General features: G+C 42.6%; 1 protein-coding gene across 4 annotated transcripts in view; it reads left to right on the plus strand.

Annotated features, from left to right (window-relative positions):
• Positions 1-2,087: 2,087 nt before the first annotated feature.
• rell2 (RELT like 2) overlaps positions 2,088-25,349 on the plus strand; it is a 30,170-nt gene continuing 6,908 nt past the window's right edge. Inside the window, exons 1-2 of one of the 4 annotated variants that reach the window (XM_051650362.1) lie at positions 2,088-2,233; positions 4,938-5,158. In XM_051650362.1, coding sequence (XP_051506322.1) covers positions 4,966-5,158 — 193 coding nt within the window. In that variant the 5' untranslated portion in view covers positions 2,088-2,233; positions 4,938-4,965. Of the gene's footprint in view, positions 2,234-4,667; positions 5,159-8,709; positions 8,975-17,418; positions 20,218-25,349 lie in introns of those variants that run through there. The other 3 variants (XM_051650361.1, XM_051650359.1, XM_051650360.1) reach the window with 3 other exon arrangements.

Raw genomic sequence — 25,349 nt, forward strand, 5'->3', positions numbered from 1 at the left:
CAGGTGTATAAAATGAAGCACCTAGGCATGTAGACTGCTTCTACAAACATTTGTGAAAGAATGGGCCGCTCTCAGGAGCTCAGTGAATTCCAGCGTGGTACTGTGATAGGATGCCACCTGTGCAACAAGTCCAGTCGTGAAATTTCCTCGTTACTAAATATTCCACAGTCAACTGTCAGTGGTATTATAACAAAGTGGAAGCGATTGGGAATGACAGCAACTCAGCCACGAAGTGGTAGGCCACGTAAAATGACAGAGCGGGGTCAGAGGATGCTGAGGCGCATAGTGCACAGAGGTCGCCAACTTTCTGCAGAGTCAATCGCTACAGACCTCCAAAGTTCATGTGGCCTTCAGATTAGCTAAAGAACAGTGCATAGAGAGCTTCATGGAATGGGTTTCCATGGCCGAGCAGCTGCATCCAAGCCATACATCACCAAGTGCAATGCAAAGCGTCGGATGCAGTGGTGTAAAGCACGCCGCCACTGGACTCTAGAGCAGTGGAGACGCGTTCTCTGGAGTGACGAATCAGGCTTCTCCATCTGGCAATCTGATGGATGAGTCTGGGTTTGGCGGTTGCCAGGAGAACGGTACTTGTCTGACTGCATTGTGCCAACTGTGAAGTTTGGTGGAAGGGGGATTATGGTGTGGGGTTGTTTTTCAGGAGCTGGGCTTGGCCCCTTAGTTCCAGTGAAAGGAACTCTGAATGCTTCAGCATACCAAGAGATTTTGGACAATTCCATGCTCCCAACTTTGTGGGAACAGTTTGGGGATGGCCCCTTCCTGTTCCAACATGACTGCGCACCAGTGCACAAAGCAAGGTCCATAAAGACATGGATGAGCGAGTTTGGTGTGGAAGAACTTGACTGGCCTGCACAGAGTCCTGACCTCAACCCGATAGAGCACCTTTGGGATGAATTAGAGCGAAGACTGCGAGCCAGGCCTTCTCGTCCAACATCAGTGTCTGACCTCACAAATGCGCTTCTGGAAGAATGGTCAAAAATTCCCATAAACACATTCCTAAACCTTGTGGAAAGCCTTCCCAGAAGAGTTGAAGCTGTTATAGCTGCAAAGGGTGGGCCGACGTCATATTAAACCCTAAGGATTAAGAATGGGATGTCACTTAAGTTCATATGCGTCTAAAGGCAGATGAGCGAATACTTTTGGCAATATAGTGTATGTAACCTCGGTTCCCTGAGACGAAGGGAACGAGACATTGCGAATGCTAGCCGCACTACAAGACTCAGAGTTCTTGAGGCATGAGCAATGCACTCTTTGCTCTCAGTCAGAAATTCTGAGGAAATGGTGTTTGTGCACCTGTTTTTATAGCGGACAGCTTTACGCCAAAACAGGTGGGGCTCAAACACCATTGCCAATATTAGAATATTGCTATTACTGTAGAGAGGTTTCAACTATGTTGTGTAAGAAGGCACTCCCCATATGCATTCATAAATGCAATGTCTCATTCCCTTCGTTTCAGGGAACCAAGGTTGTGTACGTAACCGAGACGCTAATGCGACTTAATGGACACTATACCGGTCGAAATACAAGTTGAAATAGTTGAAGGGCCTTAAGTCGTCACACCAATTTGTGATTTAATGTGGCTGTTCACACAGAACATGTTCCTGCGTCCAAAACAACAAGACGGAGTGCAACATAGTAGAATTGAAAGCAGGTGTTCTCGAGACGTGTTTTTAACTGCTTTGTTTCGTTTTTAAAAACACAACGCTTATGAAAACAAGAAAAACACGACGCAACGACCGTCATCATATGTCCTACACACACACTTGACTAACACTTAAAAAAATAGCGCAGACGGAAAGCCATAACGTTTCTTGAGTGAACAGCCCCTAATCGCATCCTTTTAATTACACAACCGTTTTTCTTATATTTCCATAAACATTTTATTTCATTAATCGTCTTATATCTGTTTGCACTTTCTTAATTTGATGTTTTCCACTCGAAGCCAGCTGAGCCTGGCGTCTTCTTGTAGGCTACTTGAGGTGCATTTCGTGAAGTGAAGCTGAGAGAGACCTTGCCACAACTAACCCATGTGACAACTAGCTCCAGTCTCCCAAATCTAGCGTAACCAGAGAGTGAACGTAGGCAACTCCACCCATGGGACACTGCTCCGAGTTGAATCTTCCTAGTGTGTTCCACAGTGGAGCGTAGACTATTATTGAGCATCTGCTGCTTCAGCCTCTCAATGTCATCGCTCAAAGCATCATGAGGAATGGTGAGTAAATCGAGAATATTGTAATCCGTTTCTATTGCTTTATAGGGATGATACATGTTCTTAAACTAGAATAGTACCAGTTTAGTAATTTGGTCTCTGACTTTCTCAGTTTTAAAGGTTACTGGATAAGGCCATCTCACAGGACATATCATTTAATTGTAAAGCCATTTTAATTTGACACCGGTGTACCACCGCTAATCCATGTCACCGTAATCTATCCAAACATTCATTAAACAAAACAATAGCATCGCACTGATTTTATTAACGTATTTACCGAGCGGATCAGCAATATCGCGAATAACGATACACTGATAAGTAAGGGGCGTTCACACAGCACGTGTAGTTGTGTTCAAAAAGAGCTGGAAACTATTTTTCACTTGACACGCCGTCTTATAACGCAACGCTCACGCTGTTTTTCAGCGTCATAAACATAAAAGACTCGCGACGCAACGGCTAAAGACGCATTGACTGACTATTGAAAATAGCGCGTCCACGGAATGCAAAAATGTGTCCTGGGTGAACACCCCCTAAGACTATTATATCACTTATAAACAAGAAAATTATCAACCGATTGATTGTGATACTAAGTGACTGAGACAGATTTGACAGTATTTGTTCTCAAAATAAATAATAGCCTACAATGCTTGAAATGTCTTTATTAAAAATTCAAAGTATGTGGGATCATGGAATTCATATTGCTACTGGCATCATTGTTTACGTGATTTTTTTTTGTATTAATTATTTGTCTGCTTATTTCTAGATTAAGATGTATAGAAGTTTGATAGAGTTCATGAGGCTTGCCATTTTGAGTAAACTAATATTTTATTGCATTTGAATGTATGAAAAGTTTTATATGGACATTTCTCATGGTTCATTTGTGATCTAGCTTAACTGACGATGGGTTTTGTTTAATACCTCATATCCAGGGATGTTCAATAGTCCTGCTTTAGTTCTAACTCTTCTCTGACAAACATGCCTGTAATTTTCAAGTGAATTCAAATCTGCTGATTCAAGTGTGGATAATTATAGAGTTGAACTCTGCAGGATGGCAGATCTATGGAGCACAGGGTTGCCAATTTTCTACCAGCCAAATACGGGACAGTCCAGCTCCAAATACGGGACACACACAAATCAAAATGCATTGACGGGACATTCTAAGGGGTAGTTCACCCTGAACACAACCTTTTGCTAAAGCAAAGTTAGATGCAGTGCAGAAAGCAGGTGTCTCGAGACGAATTTTTAACAGTTGAAGTTAACTTGATAAACTATTCTGACTATGCAGTTGCATTTTCTAATTTACATTTAGCATTGTATTTTCCCTGCTCTCTGAACAGATCCATTGGTCTATTTCTTTCTTTTTCTTTTTCTAAATTTGTCACACTAAGCTAAAACACATTGATCAATAGTGGAAGGTCAAGGGTAGATCAGGTTTTAATGATTTGAGGATGAGAATAATACTTGCAGTGTCATCAGTGTCTGTGTTTGGTTGTGGAGGTCATGAAAATGCTGAGTCACTCTGCAGAGCAGCTCTCATTCATTCTCACCAGCGTTCCTCTAGATTTAATGGGGATATGCTTTGTAAATTGATCCAAAATCTTAAACAATTTCTATAAAAAGCCTTTGGGCCAGAACTGGTTGCTGACTAAGGTTTCTCTGTGCTGTTTAAAGGGATAGTTCACCTAAAAATGGACATTCTGTCTCTAACATTTTCTGTGTTCCACAGAAAAAAGAAAGTCATAGGGTTTGGAACAGCATGAGGGTGAGTAAATGACAGATGGAACTGACAGATCGTTTTATTTATGGGTTAACTATCCCTTTAAACACAAACCACACAACTTTTCATCCTGCGAGTACAGTCATCAGCTGACTTTGGAATAAGATACTGTTACCAGAGTTTTTTAGAACATCTTTTAAAGATTTGTACATTTAAAAAGCCTCCTTTTAAAGCCTAATACGTTATGACATTTTATTTGTATTCTCTTATACAAATAATTGGTTTATAAAGGGTTCATCAATGACTAATTCGTTATTTACAAATTCATTATAAAGGAAATCACCGATATATAGTTATAACAACATGAAGAAAAATTTAGACTTTCATGCAATACTTGCCAAATAGTGAGATATTTTAACTCACATGTTATAAATTGATAACACATTCATTCATCATTAGTATCCTCTGAAAATGTACCCTAATGCAGAGTGGACAGATGTAAAGCATTTATTAAGGAGTTGCCAACATTAGAAACCCGTACATAAAGTTAAGTATGGTTTAATGGCTGTCAGGCTGTATTGCTGTATATGCTGATACTGTAATCCAAGAGCTATACAATGCTTTCATAGCATTTTCTAAATATAAATATAATTTGATCTAACTAAAAAAAGTGATACAATGGAATAAAAATTACACCGTGTTTTTCTGGCTCTGTTGAAGCTTGCTGATATATCTGAAGTTGGAACAGAGGGTGTGGGCCAAGCTCCTCTCAACATGCGCCTGGATAGCAAGATAAAGGCACTTGTTAGCAAGAAATATACCCTTAAGGAGCTGAGCGGCTGATTATCTCTCCAAGCCAAAGGAGTGAGATGGCTTGACAAAGACAACTTCCTTAATGCTGGAGAAAAACTGAGCGTGTCCAGTTTTTAGGTTAAGTGTGAGCATGACCTACCCCATCAACTACCTTCCTTAATTTTTTTCACTTTGCAGACTGTTGACTGTGAGAGAAAACGGTGGGATGACAGACCAAGAGACACCCAGTGTGGGTGAGCCCCCTCCAACATATATAATCTTCCTCGTTGTCTTTTTGTTCTTCATCACGGGCCTTCTGGGTTTCCTGATCTGTCACTTATTGAAGAAGAAGGGCTACCGCTGCGAACTGAATGACGATGAGGAAGACTGTGAAGAAAAACTGGAAAAAGACAAAGATGGCAAGTCATTTTGACATTTGTTCTACTAACATATGAAAATGTTTTTATAAAATATATTTTAAAAATATTCAATGGTGTTTCAGTACAAATCCCCAAAAACTGAAAAAGACATGCAAAACCATGTTTGTAAAGTTTGCAAGTTCTGGCAGCCCATCAATTTTGAAACAAATGTTTCAAAGGAGTTAGCAACTCCTTAATAAACAAAACAAATGTTTATATACGCTTGAATATGTGGCCCCCTCAGCTGTCAGCTTATACAATGCCCCCTCAATAGGGCCCTGTGACTATGAGGGCCCCCAGCCTGCTTATAGGACCCTTTTGCCTTCCTGTTTCTAATTTTTTATTTTTTTTATTTTTGCCACTCTTTAAAATTTGAAATGTGAATTTTCTGACTATTATTTCATACTTTAGGCTTTATAGGGTTAAGCTTTATGCTTTGTATGAAAAGTGCTGTCAAACAAAAACATTTATTATAATATTCATTGCTATAACTGCATTTCTCCCCAATATTACAAAAAATAACTGGGCTTTGGTGGTTGGGAAAAAGAAGATATTAATATTTTATTTTGTGTGGTACAAAGGTACTGACCGAGAAACGTAAAGTTTGTTGAGACAAATAATAATGTTGGTTAAAGCTTAAAATATTTTTAAATGCTTGAAGTTAGACATTTTTGACAGGTCTTACCAGGGGCAGACTGGGAAGAGAAATCGGCCTGGGATTTTAAATAGAAACTGGCCCAAAAGTTGTTGAGGGGGGGTGGGGGGGTGTCGCTGTCCTTTTCTGCATATTTGTGGCCCGTTCTGCATAACGCGGTGTCCCATTTCAGCTTATCGCAGCCCATTCGGCCCCATTTCGCGATGGCCAGTCCGCTCCTGGGTCTTACAGTAAGAGAAAGAAAAGAAAGAAAGAAAGAAAGAAAGCATCTTAAAGCAGATTAAAGGGTTTGTGTGTAAGTTTTGACAGCTGAAGTTTTGAACATTCAAAAACAGATTCTTAGATCATTTATAAATTCTGTTAATATAATCTACTCTAAGGGATTTTGGCTTACATGATGCCTTCACAGAGCTTTTCAATGGAAGAATAATAAAGGTAGCCAAGCTATAGGGTCTTTGCAAACAGAATTTCCAATAAAATGACAAAATGACAACTATTTTTGAGCCCCACACCTTTCAGCCCTTCAAAGCTCTCACAATGGAGGGTAAAGTCTTTAAAGATAATAGGGAATAGGGATGATCACCTCTGAATGGAACGCACCCCATCATTCAGACGAGTTTGAACAGATATAGCAGCGCAGGCCAGAACTGCCTGAACTCTTTGACAAGTTTCACCAAACCCATATGCACGTGCTGTAGGAGTCTATTTGTTAAATTCTTAATATTTAAAGTGTTTGATAAAGTTAAAATATGTCATAATGTATTATTGCCCCTTTAAATATATGCATGTTTAAACATTTATTACACATTTTTTTTTTTCATTCTTGTTTATGGTATGTGTAATTTGTAGAATTTACATTGAGTTTACATTATGTATAACAAACATTAAAATGGTACTGTCTCTTTAAGAACAGTGTCTGTTCAGCAAACCTGTTTCGGTTGAGCGGATTCTTTACCACCACCGTGCTGTATGTTTGAGTTAATATGACTGTAAATAACAGAACGGGTATTAAAAGAGACTTAATTAATGAAAACTAACTGTGTGGATCTCAACTTTGAAAGATAATTGGACTGAGGGGCCCTAAAATAAATTTGGCCCCAGGGCCCTTGCTAGTCATAATACACCCCTGGACATACCCTTTTAAATGTTCTTTTATTATCATTTTCTTTTATTTCTCTTCTTTGTTCCAAATTGGATTGTTTTGTTGTCATGTTGTACTGTTTAAAGCAATAATAATAATAATAATAATAATAATAATAATAAAAGAGCATCGTAAGGACATAGACTTATGCAGATACCTGCAGGACAATTGCGAAATTACACTTTATCCATTGAAGAGTTCAGGACTTTGAAATCCTCCAGATTTCCACAGATGAAGCGCCATGCAAAAAGAATGATGTGTTTGTTATAGGACTGGTATCGGGTTAGATACTTTGCTCATGTACTTGTTCTTGATAAAATGTTCCGATACCACGCATCGTATAATTGAGTAGAGCTGCCGTTGGGCAGCACGAGCGGCTGCACAGAGTTTATTGAGCATGCACAGAGACGCGCAAGCCGAGCACACTCTCCTAGAATGTCTTCTGCAGCGCTGGGAATTTTATTAATTGTTGTGAATTGATCCGTTTTGACGTTTCATTGAAACAAGAACAATGGTTCACGGACTTCTCAGCACCATTTGAGAGTAAGGACACAAGAGAGAGCGCTCAAAACACTCGCACATCTCCCTGTGCCAACCAAATAAAGGGAGCGCAATCATTTTGATCAAATTAAAATCGCATTTTTAATGCAAGTAACAACTTCAGTGGCTGTGAACTGCAAAACAAAACAACAAATCTAAAAACACAACAGCAAATCCAAAGACAAAATAACAATTCCAAACACAGCAGCAAATCAGAAAACACAACAGCAATTCAGAAAACACAACAGCAAGTCAGAAAACACAACAGCAAATCAAAAAATGCAACAGCAAGTCAGAAAACACAACAGCAAATCAGAAAACACAACACCAAGTCAGAAAACACAACAGCAAATCAAAAAATGCAACAGCAAGTCAGAAAACACAACAGCAAATCAGAAAACACAACACCAAGTCAGAAAACACAACACCAAGTCAGAAAACACAACAGCAAATCAAAAAACACAACAGCAAATCAGAAAACACAACACCAAGTCAGAAAACACAATAGCAAATCAGAAAACACAACAGCAAATCCAGAAAGAAAACAAGTTAGAAAACACAACAGCAATTCAGAAAACACAACAGCAAATCAGAAAACACAACACCAAGTCAGAAAACACAATTCCACAGTTTGTGGAATTTGTAGACAGTCCCTTACACACCGTAGATGAACATCATACCTTAAACTTTTCCCGCATGCTCTTTTTGCTCTCTGTGTTATAAAGTGTCCCATTAGTGTTTTACTGAGTGACAAACCACTCACAATTTTCAGTAATTGAGCATTTGGAATTAATTTTGTAATAATCGCGCAAGTGGGCAGAGAACCAGTACTGAGGAAAGGACTAGATATTCTCCACACAGCCAATCAGGCGTGAAGCTATGGTACCTACCCTTTCCGTTTAGACTGAATTGCTGTTGTGTTTTCTGAATTGCTGTTGTGTTTTCTGTCTTGCCGTTGTGTTTTCTGAATTGCTGTTGTGTTTTCTGTCTTGCTGTTGTGTTTTCTGAATTGCTGTTGTGTTTTCTGTCTTGCTGTTGTGTTTTCTGAATTGCTGTTGTGTTTTCTGACTTGTTGTTCCCTTACGACTCAGTACACTTCACATTGCATGCTAACACATATGGGGAGTTGTCCTTCCACACGACCTAGTTGAAACCTCTCTGCAATAACGGCAATATTCTAATATTGGCTATGGTGTTTGAGCCCCGCCCTTTTAGGTGCGAAGCTGTCCGCTATAAAAGCAGATGCACAAACACCATTCCTCAGAATTTTCTTCCTTCAAGACAGCGATTCATCTCTCGTCTAGAAGCCCTCTACTTCTTCGCCGTCAACTACACAAGTCAGCGGGTGGAATCTTCATGGCAACGAGAAGACTCTCCACTCCCCTGCAGTATTCCAGCGAACATCACTCCACCTCGCTGCTTGACGCTTCGCTGGCGAACGGGCCACTTCAGCATCCCAATTCCCCGCAGCACTTTGCAGGTGTTGTGTATCTTTATAAAGCAATTGTATACTGTATATTGTGTGTATAAATATATATATATATATATATATATATATATATATATATGTTAACATCTTTTTAAAGACGTCATTCCCCCGAAGAGGCAGTAGCAGCACATTTCTGCCCAGCGAGTAGCAGGGCGTGGAACTCATGCCCCTTTCATCTTTCTAAGCCATGTTAACTAGAGTCCACACTGACTGGAAGAGCATACTTAGCGGCGGGCCACACTATTTCAGCATTCCACGCGATGACTGTGCTCCAAGTTTTCCAAGCTAAGCTCCTAAAACAAATGGATGAGCAAGCCTAAGATCCAGAGATGTTCAAAGAGCTCCGCACCACTACAGACTTAGTGCTGTGAGCCACGGAAGTCACTGCACAGGCCACTGGCAAGTCAATGAGCAACCTTTTGTTTTTGGATCGTCACATCTGGCTGACCCTCATGGAAATGCGTGATGTGGGAAAAGCCGCTCTATTTGATGCTGCCTTTTCAAAGACTCTGTGACAGGCTATGAGACATTTTATGCCAAAACGGAGCAGTACTTCATCACAACCGGCCCGCTCCTGCTCTGTCTCGGTCCAGCGCCCAGCTAAAAACCCCACACCAGCTGCCTCAGCACCGCCAAATATCACCGCCAAGCCGCTGGTAAAGCCACGCAAGCCGTGGCCCAAACAAAGTTAGCCGCCTCAGCGCAAGCCCTGTGCCGACAAGACACTCACACTTTTTCAATAAGAGCTTTCCAACTCCAAAGCCCACACATTATGCACAACCGCTTCCTAATGGTGAGTGGCGCATTATATCATGTATGAACATACAAAGATGGTAAAAAGAGTACAGCGCTCGCATGAGACGCTCACACTTTTTCAATAAAGGGCTTTCCCACTTCAAAGCCCACATATTTTGCACAACCACTTCCCAATAGTGAGCGGCGCATTATATCTTATAATGAATTACAAAGATTGAAAAAAGATTACAGCGCTCATTGCACATGCACGAGACGCTCACACTTTTCAATAAAGGGCTTTCCCACTTCAAAGTCTCACATTATGTGCAACCGCTTCCCAATGGTGAGTGGCGCATTATATCATGTTATGAACATACCAAATTGCCCCCTGTGGCGAGCTCTTACTGGCATTTCGACTGGGTGCTAAAAAATTATTGAACATGGCCCTGTTTCAACAGTGTTCTGTCTTCCACAGTTCAGTCTGAAGACGTGCCAGTGTTATGAGCCGAAATACACAATCTTCTGCAAAGAACACGAAAGAGGTTGTTTCATATGAATTAATAAGCCTGCTGTCCCACTGCGTGAATGCATGGCATGTCCTCACGGATGTGTCAGAGCTGGTGTTTACAATGATCGAGCACAATCTGTGGTCTAACCACACGATATGCCAGTGTTGCGTGCACAGACTGCGACACACACAGCGGGATTTACAGCCATTAATTCCTCGTTCTGGAGAAGGACGGCGGGCTTCGGCCCATTCTAGTTCTGAGATGCTTGAATTGCAAGCTTGCACTGCGCCCATTCAAAATGCTAACTCAAAGACTGATCTTATTGCACATCCATCCTCAGGACTGATTTGAAACAATAGATCTGAAGGACGCATACATGTACCAATCGAACCGCGTTACAGGCAGCTTTTTAGATTTGCATTCAAGGGAACTGCGTATCAAGTTAAAGTCCTTTATTTCAGTCTGTCTCTGGCTCCCTGCATAGTCATGAAATGTATCAATGCAGTGCTCTCCCCATTGAAAATGAACGGTGTGTGTGTTTTGAATTACCTCAGCGATTGGTTATTACTAGCCAATCAGAGGCACTACTGAGTGAGACTTGTTGCTTTGCCATATGGAAAATCTAGTCTAATATCAACTGGCGAAGCACACTTTTCCCCAGCCAGTAAATCTCCTTTTTAGGAGTTCATGCGTGTGCAACTCACGAACGAGCGCGTACAGACCATTCTTCTGTGTCTGTTTCAGTTCAAACTGAAAAAACATTACCACTGAAGTAATTTCATTTTCCTGTGCATCTCAGTAACTCGCCACTGTTTGGCTGCTCTAGCACCATGGACAGTGCCAGACTTCTACCAACAGGGTGTTATGCTGGGTCAAGTTTTCAGAAAGAAAGTGCTGACTGCAAATGCACCCAACACAGGTTGGGGCACTGTGTGTAATGGATGCCCAACTTTCGACACCTGGAAACAGGTACAAAAGGCCATGACGTGTCAACCACCTAGAGCTACTGGCTGTCTTTCTAGCTTTGAGAGCTTTGAGAGCTTTTCATTCTGATATTGTGAATCACCACATTCTGATACGTTCGGACAACACAGCAGTAGTGGCGTATATATGTTACCATGACATGCTGGCCCACATATGGCCAGCGAAACACAAGTATGCACTTCCCCCAGTGCGCCTCCTTCATTCTGTCATCAGCAATGTCTGAGTGGACATGGAAACAGTTCTTTTAATTGCGCCGAAATGGCCCAATCAGCCATGGTTTCCGGAAATGATAGAGATGTTATATAGCTCGCCATGGGAAATACCACTGAGGAGGAATCTACTCTCTCAGGCACAAGGCACAATCTGGCATCCCCAGCCCAAGCTGTGGAACCTGCATGTGTGGCCCCTGAACGGAGCATGCTAAACGCTTCAGAATTGACGCATTCAGTCATGAACACCATTTTACAGGCCAGAGCGCTGTCCACGAGATGCCTCTATGCGCTAAAATAGAATTTGTTCACTGATTGGTGTCTTTCACATGGTAAAGACCCAGTAAACTGCCCTATATCAAATCAAAATCAAATCACTTTATTGTCACTCAACCATATACACAAGTGCAACAGTGGGTGAAAGTCTTGGGTGCAGTTCCGAGCAACATAGCAGTCATGACAGTGATGAGACATATACCAATTTACAATAAACATCAGATTTACACAACACAATTTACATATCTAATATGCACATAATTACACACAACACAATATACAAATAATACTATACAATGTACAGAATACAATACACACAATATAGAATACACATACGCACAATATAGAATACACAGTATACAATAAAAAATAGTATATATAAAATATACAGTAGGTTGTATTGTGCTGTACTGACATTCAGGCTGTCGGTTGTTAGTCAGTTGCCAGTGTGTTGTTAAGAAAGAATATCATTTATGACAGTCCAGTGTGAGATTAATAAAGTGCAGTGCTGATGTATACTGATCGTGAGAGATCGGCTGGTGTGGGTCCTGATGCTGCGATACTGCCTGCTTGATGGTAGCAGCGAGAGCAGCCCATGGCTCGGGTGGCTGGAGTCTCTGATGATCCTCCGAGCTTTTTTCACACATCGCCTGGTATAGATGTCCTGGAGGGAGGGAAGTTCACCTCCGATGATGTGTCTGGCAGTTCGCACCACACTTTGCAGGGCTTTGCGGTTGAGGGTGGTACTGTTGCTGTACCAGGCGGTGATGCAGCCTGTCAGTATGCTCTCTGCAGTGCTGGTGTATACATGATATTCTCATATTTCTTCAAGAGCGATTAGACGCAGGACCAACTCCATCAACGCTCAAAGTTTATGTGTCAACTATATCTGCATATCACGCCTGAAGCCATCGCCACTATAGGCAAGCATGATTTAATCATAAAGTTCCTTAGAGGAGCAAGACGATTAAATCCACCTCGGCTGGCTACAGTCCTGACTTTGGACCTAACTTTGGTACTAAAAGCACTAGCAGGGCCCCCCTTTGAGCCTTTGGACTCTGTTGATTTGCGCATGCTCTCCATTAAGACCGCACTACTGAGGAGTCACGTGACACCATGCGAGGATAGCCACGGCGAGCTCTGCGCACTTTGCTAGTTTTAATACTTTTTATGACATAAACCAGCGAGATTCAATACACTCTGTTCCATAACTATTCTAGGGGGACAATATGTCAAAGAATTCAAAATCCTGGGGCTCTGGAGACATTAAAAGACACTTACATGCTCAAGCTGACACCCCTGAGTGGGCCGCGGGCCCGGGAGTCGAGTTGGACGGAGAGATGCGGGAAATGCAGCGAGAGATGTTGAACATGTCGGCAATGCTGACGAAGGTTGTTGCTGACTTGGAGGATCTTGCTGTGATATGTAAAAATTCACTGAAATGGTTACAAGAGTGGGGGATGTCGAGAATCGGATCGATTATCTGGAGTCATCGGAGAGAGAATTATCTGCTAATCCACTAGCAACAAAGTTGGATTTGGAGCGTGTCTGGGAGAAGTTGGAGGACATGGAAAACCGTAACCGGCGGAATAAGGTCCATATCGTCGGAATTCCTGAGCAAGAAGAAGGACAGGATATGGTGAAATTCTTAGATGGGCTCTTTCCATGTCTGCTCGACATAGCAGACCATAAGCTGGAACTTGAGCGAGCTCACAGGGTTCCGGTTCGGTGATCCTCGGAAGGAGACAGGCCCCGATAAATTCTGGCCAAATTTCTGAAATCATCCAATAAAGATCCTGTGTTACGTGAGGCGAGGAGTAAAGGAAGGCTTTCTTGGAAGAACCACAGCATTTTCTTGTTCCCAGACTTTGCGAACTCAATAGAGAAACGTGATAGATTCAAGGAATGCAAGAAACTCTTACATCAACGGAAGATCGCTTTTGCACTGATGTTTCCGGCCAAACTGAGAATAGATACTAAGGATGGCCGCAAAACATTTACATGCCCACAGCAAGCATTGTCTTTCATTGAGACAATGGGGTGAGTATGCCATTTGGTGTTTCTCACGTTGCCCTCAAGTGAGCTTGACTCACTGAACATACACTTGACTGTCTGAGGAAGCTGGGCGCCTTTTTTGTTTCTTTTTATGTTGTTCCGTCTAGCGGCTGGAGTTTGTTTTGTGTAGAAACACTCCTTCAAGAAACTCTTGCATCAATGGAAGATCACTTTTGCACTGATGTCCCTGGCCAAATTGAGAATAGATGTTAACCCTCTGGGGTCCACGGACGCGCCGGAGCGTCCTGCTGGATTTTTTCCTCATAACAGCGGAAACAACTTAAAATACTCCGTCATTTCTGGGCGTACAGAGAAGTGTAAGACATCATTAGAGACTATAAAGGGTCTACTTTTATTTGTGTACACTCACAATAACAACAAAACCTTGTGCTTTTGTAAAATAAAGAAAATAAACAGGGTGCACTTTCAGCCGTCTCTGTCTCCACGAGCATCTTTCTGAAACATGTCACAAAAATGAACAGAAACTCCACGAATATCTATCAGACAAACATGAAACATATGTCTAAAGAAAGCGTAAAATGTCTACTTTTAAATAAAACAATTCAAATTTAAAACAAATATTCTCCTGCAATGTAATCTGTATGAAACCAAGCGATGTACAATTTCTCCTGGCTCAGCTAATTATCCCTAATGTGATCACACCCACCAGCAGAGGGCACTATTCATATGGTAATGTGCTGAGGCGATCAATGCAAATGGTTTTACACATCCTGTGAAGCGTCAGTGTTGCTCTAGGGGGCTTACACACTTTTGCTTCACTATGATCAAGGACTGAGTCCATCAATAGATTAAAGTCTCCTCCCAATATTATATTATGAGGGGTGCCAGCGACTTGCAGCATCCCTTCAAGATCTATAAAAAAGCCTTAATCAACATAAGATGCGTAAATATTAGCCAAAATCAACATTTGCCCCTGAATTTCAGCTAAAACAATAATGACTCTTCCTAATTTATCTTTAATCTGTTTTAGACATTTCAATTGTAGATGCTTACTTATCAGTGTAATGACCCCCCTGCTCTCACTTGAGCCTGCACTAAAGAAAACATGTCCACCCCATATCTTCCCAAATTTTTCAGCTTCCTGCGGGGAAAGATGCGTTTCTTGAAGAAACACAATATCATATTTCTTATCTTTAAGATTTTTATGGGGTGCCCCAACCCATTCACATTCCACGTGGAGAGAGACAATCCACTCGTATTAACATTTGACATTTTTACGTTTTGAAAACATAGATTGTGTGTCAAAAACACGATTATAAAGACCACATTCCCCATTAGTACAACAATCAAATCTCGAGCTTGCCTCAGAACCAAACAAACAGAAAAAAGAGAAACGTGCGCATTAACCCCGCACACGACAGCGCCAACCGGCGTCCATCCTCTAAACTCAAAAAGTCCATGTACGCCTATGAGAGACCCCGCAACAACTTTGCCGTCGGATTGCTCAAGTCCGGTGCTTCTATACAAATTTTGTGAGACAAAATTACATAACAGAAAATACTCTGTAAAACACACTCCAGCCAATATGCAGAATAAACACAAAGAACGTGTTGATTCATTCACAGAACTGTCTTGAACTCCAGCCACTAGCAGAACCAGCACAAAAAAAGAAAAACGTTTAGTTTCCTTGGACAGTCAATCGAATGTTCAGTGAGCCGGCTGTTTCAAAAGTGCAGCAGATGATGTAATCCTTCCAATATCCTATTAAAAAAATACTCCAAAAAACAAACTCCAGCCAATAGGAGGCACAAGAACAAAGAACGAGCAGATTCATCCACAAACTGTCGCGAAGGAGTGTTATTCCACAAAACAAACTCCAGCCGCTAGGCAGAACAAGGAAGGTGCTTAGCTTCCTCGGACAACCAAGTGTATGTACGGCGAGACAAGCTCACTTGGGGCCACATGAGAAATATCATTTGGCTTACATTTGGTGCTTGTTGTGGGCATGTAAATATTGTAAATATGTAAGAGTTTCTTGCATTCCTTGAATCGATGACATTTCTCTCTTGTCGAATTCGCAAAGTCTGGGAACAAGAAAATGTTGTGATTCTTCCAAGAAAGCTTTCCTTTGCTCCTCACCTCGCGTAACACAAGATCTTTATCAGATGATCTCAGACATTTGGCCAGAATTGATCGGGGCATGTCTCCCTTAGTGGATCTCCGAGCCAGGACCCTGTGAGCTCGCTCGATTTCCAGCTTGTGGCCTGTTATGCCGAGCAGACTCGGGAAGAGCTGGTCTAGGAATTTTACCATATCTCTACCTTCTTCTTGCTCAGGAATCCAACAATTCATACGTTATTTCGCCTACTGCGGTTCTCCAAATCCTCCAATTTTTCAAAGACTCATTCCAAATCAATTTTGGTCGCCAGTGGATTAGCAGCTAATTCTCTCTTCGATGACTCCAGATAATCGATCCGTCTCTCTCGACTTCCGATAATCTTGTAACCAACTCAGAAAATTTTGCCTCCATCGCCGTAATTGATTGCCGTATTACAGCCAAATCCTCTAAGTCGGCAACAACTTTCGTCAGCATCACAGATATGTTGGACAGTTGACTCTGGATTTCTCCCGCCGCACCGTCCAAACTGAGTCCCTGGTCTGCAGGCCCGTCAGAGGTTTCGGCTTGAGCACATAAGTGTCTTTTAATATCTCCAGAGCCCAAGGATTTTGACTTTTGATTTTGAAATTGGGTCCTAGCCAGTGTCATGATTGGTAGACAGATCATTCTGAGGGGATGGAAGTCAGCTGGTGCGCCCTCGTTTCGGGAGTGGTGCACAGAGATGGACAGGGTGGCAGCATTTGAGGAGATGTCAGACAGAAGGCTAGGCAACCTGGGGGTGTTTAATATGAAGTGGGACAGCTATCTGACCTTTTTGGAAGGCTCTCGGGGAGGGGCAGTGGAGAGGGATTTATAGTTTAAATGTGTGTGATTATTATTATTATTTATACATTACTGTGCAAAAGTCTTAGCACATAAGATGTTTCACAAAAACATTTGTCTTAAGATGGTTATCTATATCTGCTACTTTAGTGTGTCAATAGGAAATATACATTATATACTCCCAAACATTCCTTTTGCAAATAGAATAGAATAGAATAGAAGAACAGGGAGCCCTGCAACAGATGGCATGGCCCTCACAGAGCCCCCTTTTGAAGGCAAAAGTGTTCACACCAAATATTGATTTAGCTCTTTTTCTGTTTACTGGACTTTGTATGACATTAATTGATTAATGAAAACTATTTATGTCATTATTTGTTTAAGAAATCCTCACTTTGAAAGTTTTTCACAAGTGCCTAAAATTTTGCACAGTACTGTATGTATGTATATATATACAACAAACATCCCTGTGGTCAAAACCAAATTACACAAACACACACAAAAATAAATAAATAAATAAATAATAATAAAAATATATATATATGTTTTTTTTTTGTTTGTTTGTTTTTTTGTGTGTTTGTTTAATTTGGCTTTGACCACAGGGATGTTTGTTGGGGGTCAGGGTGGGGTTGGGGATTGGGAGGGGGAAGGGGAATAATGGGGGTTAAATGCTGATTCTGTGCATATATGTTTTGCTTTTCTGTTTCAATTGTTGAATCAATAAAAAGTGTTATTAGGAAGAAAAAAAAGACCGCACTACTGCTGGCTCTGGCCTCAGTAAAACAGGTCGGTGACTTACATGCACTATCAATTGACAGTTCATGTCTGGAGTTTGGCCCCGGTCTTTCAAAAGCCACTGTCAAACCCAGAAAAGGCTATGTTCCCAAGGTTCTAACCACGCCCTTCAGAGTGCAGGTGGTTCACCTTCAAGCTTTCTTCCCTCCTCCATTTATTTAGGATGTGGAACAATCCTTGCATTTATTATGCCCTGTGTGGGCACTACACGCATACGTTGAGCACACCCGCCAGTTCAGAGTGTCTGTTCAGCTCTTTGTGTGCTATGGCGGACGCATGAAAGGAATGTCTGTCTCCAAGCAAAGACTTTCTCACTGGATCGTTGATGCGATTGCCCTGGCTTACGAGTCACAGGGTAAAATCTGCCCAATTGGTGTTAAAGCACACTCAGCTAGAGGCATTGCCTCCTCATGGGCATGGACGAACGGTGTGTCTTTACAAGACATATGTTATGCAGCAGGATGGTCTTCTCAAAACACATTAGCAAGGTTTTACAACCTAGATGTAACATCTCTCTCTTCACAAGTCCTCTCTATTTAGAACGCTTGCTGTTTCGTTTGCCAAACATATACTAATGCCCCTCCCCTTAAGTACGGGCTCCCCATCATTTTACACAACCGCCTGCATCAGGCCATTGTAATTTACCATAAAGTCACACACTTTCTTTATAAATAAACTCCCTTACCGACTGAGTTCATGAAGGGGTTAATTCATACTATATGACTATAGTTCATATATTCATTCTGAGTGCTCCCCTCTTGGCCCAAAATGAGGGTCACTCACTTGCGGTATACTCATGTCGGTCACCAGTATAAATAAAAAAACAGAAACCAGGGCATTGTGTGACCCCACATTTTAAACTTTAGGGCATTTTTTGTCACTTGTGGGGGCATTTTTGCCCCGAGCCCCCCTTAAGTCCTGACCCTGCATCACTGTTCTATTACGATTTCTTGGTGAGAGAAATATCCTTTATTAACACAAAATGTGATTTAAACTTGCTTAATATGGAGCATACAATATAAAGATGATGCAATAGTGGCATCTAGCCTTTTTTATTTTATTATTATTACAACGGTGCGGCCCACAACACCTTATTTATTTTTGCAACTGGCCCCCAGTAAAAAAAGTTTGGACACCCCTGGTCTAAATGGATGAATAAATTAATTATTAAACAAATAAAGTTATTTGTGTGGACTAGTTGGACTAGTTGGTAACAACAAAGTGGTCATGATTGATGCTGACAACTGTATATATTAATAATAGAGAGAGAAGAAAAAAGTTTTTAACTTGCTGCCATGCATGAAAATCGTCCCTATATATTGGCTCATCATCATTGATTTACATTTATTCATTTGGCAGACGCTTTTATCTTCGTCTCTGAAACCCAAAGGCTCTCTCGCCAGCACTACAAGTTGTGTAGAACTGCACATGCAGCATTACTGTTACCATTATAACTTTTGGGAGTAAAGAGCACACCTCCACTTTAATGGTGAATGTCCATGTGGAGGCAAGGGCGTGGTCGAACATTCATCTGGGGAGAGAGGAAGCAGTAAGGGTTTTCATCTGAGATGATTTCTGGTAATTGCTGTTTCTTTGTTCACAGTGAGAGACAGGGGAAATAAAAGGGGCCAGACCTCAGAGTGAAGCTTCGAGTGTGTTGGCAGCTGCCAGTCCCACTACATAGAGCATTTTGTGTGTTTATATGAAGCTTTACCATTACGCAGTCAAGCGAATGTTTTTGTGTGAAGAATAAATGTACCTTTGAGTTGGATTCGCCGTCTCCCGCTTCCTCATTCCTTGAACCTGTTACATTGGTGCCGAAACCCGGGAGTAGAGGAAGAAGGATACACTGTCATGGAGTCGTCGCCACTGGAGGAAGTTTTCAGATCTCTTACCAGTATCCACCAGGGCCAACACCAGGCCCTCATGGAGCTTCAGAGAGAGTAGCAACAGCGCTTTGAGGCACTCCTTCGGGCCCAGGAGGAGGACCGGCAGGGGTGCTGCGGAGCTTAGTACCCCAGGAGGGGGCGACCTCCCTGTCCCCGGCAGCAGCGCACCCCCACATATTGCTCACCAAGATGGGGCCTCAAGATGATCCAGAGGCCTACCTTGAGCTCTTTGAGCACACAGCTGAAGCTCTGAAATGGCCGCCGGAACAGTGTGCAGTCCATCTTCTGCCACGGCTGACCGGGGAAGCCCAGATCGCAGCACAGCAGCTTCTGGTCGGCAACCTCCTGGACTACTCGGTGCTGAAGAAGTCCATCTTGCAGCGGGTCGGCCATCATCAATCTAGTGGTGCTGGAGCAGTTTGTCTCCCGGTTGCCGAAGGGGACAGCCAAGTGGGTCCAGTGCCACCGGCCGGCATCGCTGTACGAAGTGCTCCAGCTGGCGGAAGACCATCTGTCATCATATCCGTGGGCCGGCGCACCCCACACCCTTCCCCCCTCTAATGTCTCCTCCCCTGTTCTCTCCCACCCCCCTTCCTTCTTTCCTGTTCCATTTCCCCGGAAACGGGGGAAAATTCCCCCAAAACCGGCTCCCCAGTCATGGGGGTTCTCTGCTACCACAAACCCCGTCTCTCCCCTCTCTTCATCCCAGGTGAAGGAGTCTGCTGCCACAAGTTTGGGCGGAAGGCTTGGGCCAGTCTGCTGGAGTTGCGGGGAGCTTGGTCATGTTCAAGAGCAGTGCCTGGTAATGGAGGTGGGGGCCTTGATCCGGATCCCCGACACCCCACAGACCGCCCCCGAGCGAGCAGGGATGTACCAAATACCTGTGAGTATTAAGGGGGGTACATACCAAGCCTTGGTGGATTCAGGTTGTAATCAAACCTCTATTCATCAATGCTTGGTTCAAAATGGGGCATTGGAGGCAAATAATCAGGTGAAGATGTGGTGTGTGCATGGGGATATTCATGATTATCCTGTAGTGACTGTCACAGTAATATTCCAGGGACAAAAGCATAATATTGAGGCGGTGGTTAGTCCTTGCCTCACCCATTCGCTAATTTTAGGAACTAATTGGCTGGCTTTTGGATCATTATTGAAGGCATTGTGTGTGGATTGGTCCTGTGAGAAAGTAAACCGGTGTGGGATGTGCGAAGTGCTGGCTGGTGAGGTGTGACCTGGGCCGTCTGCGGCTACTCAGCGTCAGGCTGACGCTGGGGAAGGGGGGGTGTCATCCTCCCCCGCCCTTAGGGAATTCCTGATAGGGGATTTTCCCGCCAGAGTAGTCATGAGATGAAATCCTGAAGCACGTATTTGACCAAGTGATTGATGGTCAATGTCTCAAGCAGGGCATCGTACTCACATATTCATATTTTTCAATTATAAAAGATCGGTTGTATAGAGTGATACAGGACACTCGTACAAATGAAAATACAACCCAGTTGTTGATACCAAAGAACATCAGGAAATGTTATTCCAGGTGGCTCATCATAATCCGATGGCAGGTCACTTGGGACAGGGGAAAACATTAAGCCATCTCATGGCCCGTTTCTATTGGCCGTGCATTCACAGGGATGTTCGCTGGTGGCGTGCAGCATGCCATGAATGTCAGCTGGTGAATCCGTGGGCCTCTCCAAAAGTGCCATTGCGCCCCCTTCCGTTGATCGAGGTTCCTATCGAACAAATTGCCATGGACCTCGTCGGGCCATTAGAACAGACAGCATGTGGACATCGCTTTGCGTTAGTCCTGGTGGATTACGCAAAGCGATATCCGGAAGCAGTGCCGCTGCACAACATCTCAGCACGTAGTGTTGCGAGGCACTCTTCAAAATTAACTCCCGAGTGGGGATTCCGAAAGAAATCCTCACTGATCAGGGCACAGCATTTATGTCATGTACACTAAGCAAGCTGTACGAATTATTGGGTATTAAATCGATTCTTTGTTTGAATTGTTATATGGGCATAAGCCCCGTGGCGTGTTAGACATTTTGAAAGAAAATTGGGAGGAGGGACTTTCACAGAGCAAAAATGAAATTCAATACGTTCTTGACCTGAGAGCAAAACTTCACACATTGGGGCGACTATCCCAGGAGAATTTGCTACAGGCGCAAGAATGTCAGCCCTGGCTGTATAACGGGAGCTCAGCTACGGGAGTTTGCACAAGGAGATAAAGTACTTGAATTACTGCCCACATCGAGCTCAAAATTACTCCCGAAGTGGCAAGGGCCCTTTGAGGTCACACGGCAAGTTGGGGAATTTGATTATGAGATAGTGTGTACGGATAGGGATGGGGAGTCAGATTTACCATCTCAACCTACTAAAACCATGGAGAGAGGCAGTACCCGTATCCTTGGTGATGGTAGTTTTGGAGAGGGAGGAGCTCGGACCGGAGGTGAATCTAAAAGCCAGTCACTTCACCACAGTCCCTTGTGGAGACCACCTCTCACCATCACAACGTACGGAGGCTGCCAGGTTGCACAATAATTTCTCTGACATGTTCTCACCTCTCTCTGGCTGCACTAATCTCATAAAACACCACATCAAGACAACCCCAGGGGTAGTTGTACATAGTCATCCATACCACTTACCCGAACACAAGAAACAGGTAGTATGGGAAGAATTAAGGGCCATGCTCGATATGGGGTTAATAGAAGAATCCCCTAAGGAGAATAGAAGAAGCTGCCTATTTGGATGATATCATTATTTGTAGTAATGATTGGCAGTGGCACATGCAGAATCTGAGGGCCTTTCTGAGGTCGCTGCGATGAGTGGGGCTCACAGCAAACCCGAAGAAGTGTGCAATTGGGTGGGTGGAGGTACGGTATCTGGGGTTCTACTTGGGTCATGGTCAGGTTTGGCCCCAAATTGATAAAACCGCAGCAATTGCGACCTGCCTGAGACCCAAGACCAAAAAGGAGGTGAGTTCCTGGGGCTGGCTGGCTATTATCGAAGGTTTGTGCCTAATTATTCAGACGTCACCAGCCCGCTGAGTGATCTCACTAAAAAGGGAGCTCCAGACCCGGTCCAGTGGACGGAGCCATGCCAAAAAGCATTCACGTTGGTAAAAGCTTCTGCATTTCCCTGACTTCTCTCTACCTTATGTTTTGCAGACGGATGCATCAGACTGGGTGCTGTACTGTCCCAAGTGGTGGAGGGAGAGGAGCGCCCGGTGCTGTACATTAGTCGGAAGCTCTCTATGAGAGAGACGAAGTACAGCACCATAGAGAAGGAGTGCTTGGCCATCAAGTGAACAGTCCTCACTCTCCACTACTATTTGTTGGGATGAGCATTCACCTTGTTGGGCCTCATGTATTCAGATAGAAGACAAAGGCAGGCCTAACACCCCCACACATTCCATGTCGTAAATTTTACTGATAAAAATCGCGCCAAAATCAAACAAAGGGAGTCCAAAACAGACTACAAATCCAGGAAGCCTTGCTCACTAAAGGATCGAGCTCTCAACTCCTATTGGTTGAGGCACACAACAGAATGTCCCTCAAACATGACATCATCAGGAGTTCAAATAATTCTGAAATGCTTAAAGATTTCGCTTCCAGCGACTTAGTTCACCGAATACGGACGTAACTTTTTGCTGCTCTCCAGTGCAACCTCGTGGCTTAAGGAAGTAATGTCCGACTTGAAACTGTAGCCATACAATCTCCATCTCGCTGGACGAGTTGAGATTACTCTGTGTTCAACCGAACACTCTAACGGATCCGAAGGAGACCGCCGAGCAATTCGCATCTTCATCCGTTGGCCTACAGAAGTGAAGAGATTAAAGATTTCTCTTCCATCTTCAATCAAGTCGACATTTCTGAGTTCTCCGCCAGCCCGCCGAGAATCAACAGCCGTACCGCCCGCCGACAATCAACAGCTGTACTGCCCGCCGACAGCGCGAGGAAACGGCCTCCCGTTATCACCCGAGCCTCAAGGAACTGGGTCAAAGTTAAAGGATGGAGGAAAACACATTCTACCTGTGTCCTCATGCGATTCAAGTAAGAGGTTACGTCTGGGCAGAGATAGAATGTTATAGCGTGTTATTCTTGTGTTTCAAGGTTTTTGCTTGTACAGTTTACTCAGGGTATTAATTATCACAAATTTGTTTTGCTGTATTGTGGTCCAACCAAATTGGATTGTTGTGCATTTTCGCCATCGCGGGTGAGACAGCAACTGAGTTCATCCATTAAAGAGTCAAATAACGCAGGACTTTTACGAGCCCCGCTCGTAAAACCGTGTCTCTGAGTGGTGAACACAGCTGTTTTCTCTCCAGCTATCGTGAAGTCAGCTTTCGGGCTGTCACTTAATAATCTCTCTCTCTCTCTCTCTCTCTCTCTCTCACTAACCACACTGACACACACACACACACACACACACACACACACTGTCACACACACACCTTATGTGTTATAGGATTATTTTTATTTCCATATCTAATCATATCACTGTTTAGTTTGTAGTTGTAAGTCGGAAGTTTATTGACTGCATTGTATTAATTATTAATTGATATTACTGCATAAATAAACTTTGTTTATATTACAAAGAGAAGTGTTTTGGTTTGTTTTGCATACGCTTGTGTCATGCTGACGGGATGTCAGTGCTCGGATTCAAACCTTCATTCATTGTTTTTTTCCCGAAAATCGATTTTCTTCGGATGTCGATTTTCCTAAGAAAACAATCTAATATTGAGACTGTTTTAATATTCGGTTATTAGTCCCTGATTTCAGGGTGGTGCCCCATCAATGTTAATCCTTATTAATATTCTATTGATTTTTGATAATTGATAATTATCTTTGATGATTGAATTTGAATGATCAATAAGCTAGTGTTAATTTTAATGTTTCATCGATGTTAACAATTAACGATTATCTTTGATAATTGTTGATTTAAAGGATTTAAAAAAAAGCTAACATTGATTCTCATCAATGTTCTATTGATTTTAATAATTAATAATTATCTTTGATAATTATTAATTATTGCTAATAACCAAACTTGCTCCTAAACGTAGCACACTACATTTACTGGAGTCCCATATGAGGTTTTAATGAGTTAGATCCAATTAATTAATTTAAATATTAATTAATAACTACAGAAATAATTATTAATTATTTCTGATAGTAACACTGATCTAAACAACAAGTAAAGCCCGACAACCTTCTGTTCGGACCTTGCCCCACTCCAATGACTCCACCGCATGAATGATGCCAACACCCAGATCACCCATTGGTATCTGGCACTCCAGCCATTTAAGTTCGAGGCTGTCCACAGGCTGGGGGCACAGATGGCTGTCGCAGACTTTCTCTCCAGAAATGAGGGGAGAGTGGGCAGGCCGGACAGTTCCCCTGGCCTGATTCGGGCGGTGGGGGTATGTGGAGGCGAGGACGTGGTCGAGCGTTCGTCTGGGGAGAGAGGAAGCGGTAAGGGTTTTCACCTGAGATGAATTGCTGGTAATTGCTGTTTCTTTGTTCACAGTGAGAGACGGGGGAAATAAAAGGGGCCAGACCTCAGAGTGAGGGAGAGAGAGCCCCACTGAAGCTTCAAGTGTGTTGGCAGCTGCCAGTCCCACTACATAGAGCATTTTGAGTGTTTATATGAAGCTTTACTGTTACGCAGTCAAGCGAACTTGTTTGTGTGAAGAATTAACTTTTAACTTTTTTTAACGTTTGAGTTGGATTCGCCATCTCCCGCTTCCTTATTCCTCAAACCTGTTACAGTCCACTGTCTTCACTAATTCTTGGAAGCTTTTATATCAAGAGGAATTTGTGAAAACAAAATTTACAAATGCACACCTGATTATGGAAGTAGATTATGTGAAAAAAATGATTGTTCTGCAAAAATTATTGCAATACAATATGTAAATATATAGTTAATTAGGTAGAATATTTAAGAAAATATTTGAAAACAAATTTTAGTGAGGTAAATTACAAATGATTGTAAAGTTACGCACAAATATAATAAAAATAC

This window comes from Myxocyprinus asiaticus, chromosome 22 (genome assembly GCF_019703515.2).
Source record: "Myxocyprinus asiaticus isolate MX2 ecotype Aquarium Trade chromosome 22, UBuf_Myxa_2, whole genome shotgun sequence".
In the NCBI taxonomy this organism is placed as follows: Eukaryota; Metazoa; Chordata; class Actinopteri; order Cypriniformes; family Catostomidae; genus Myxocyprinus; species Myxocyprinus asiaticus.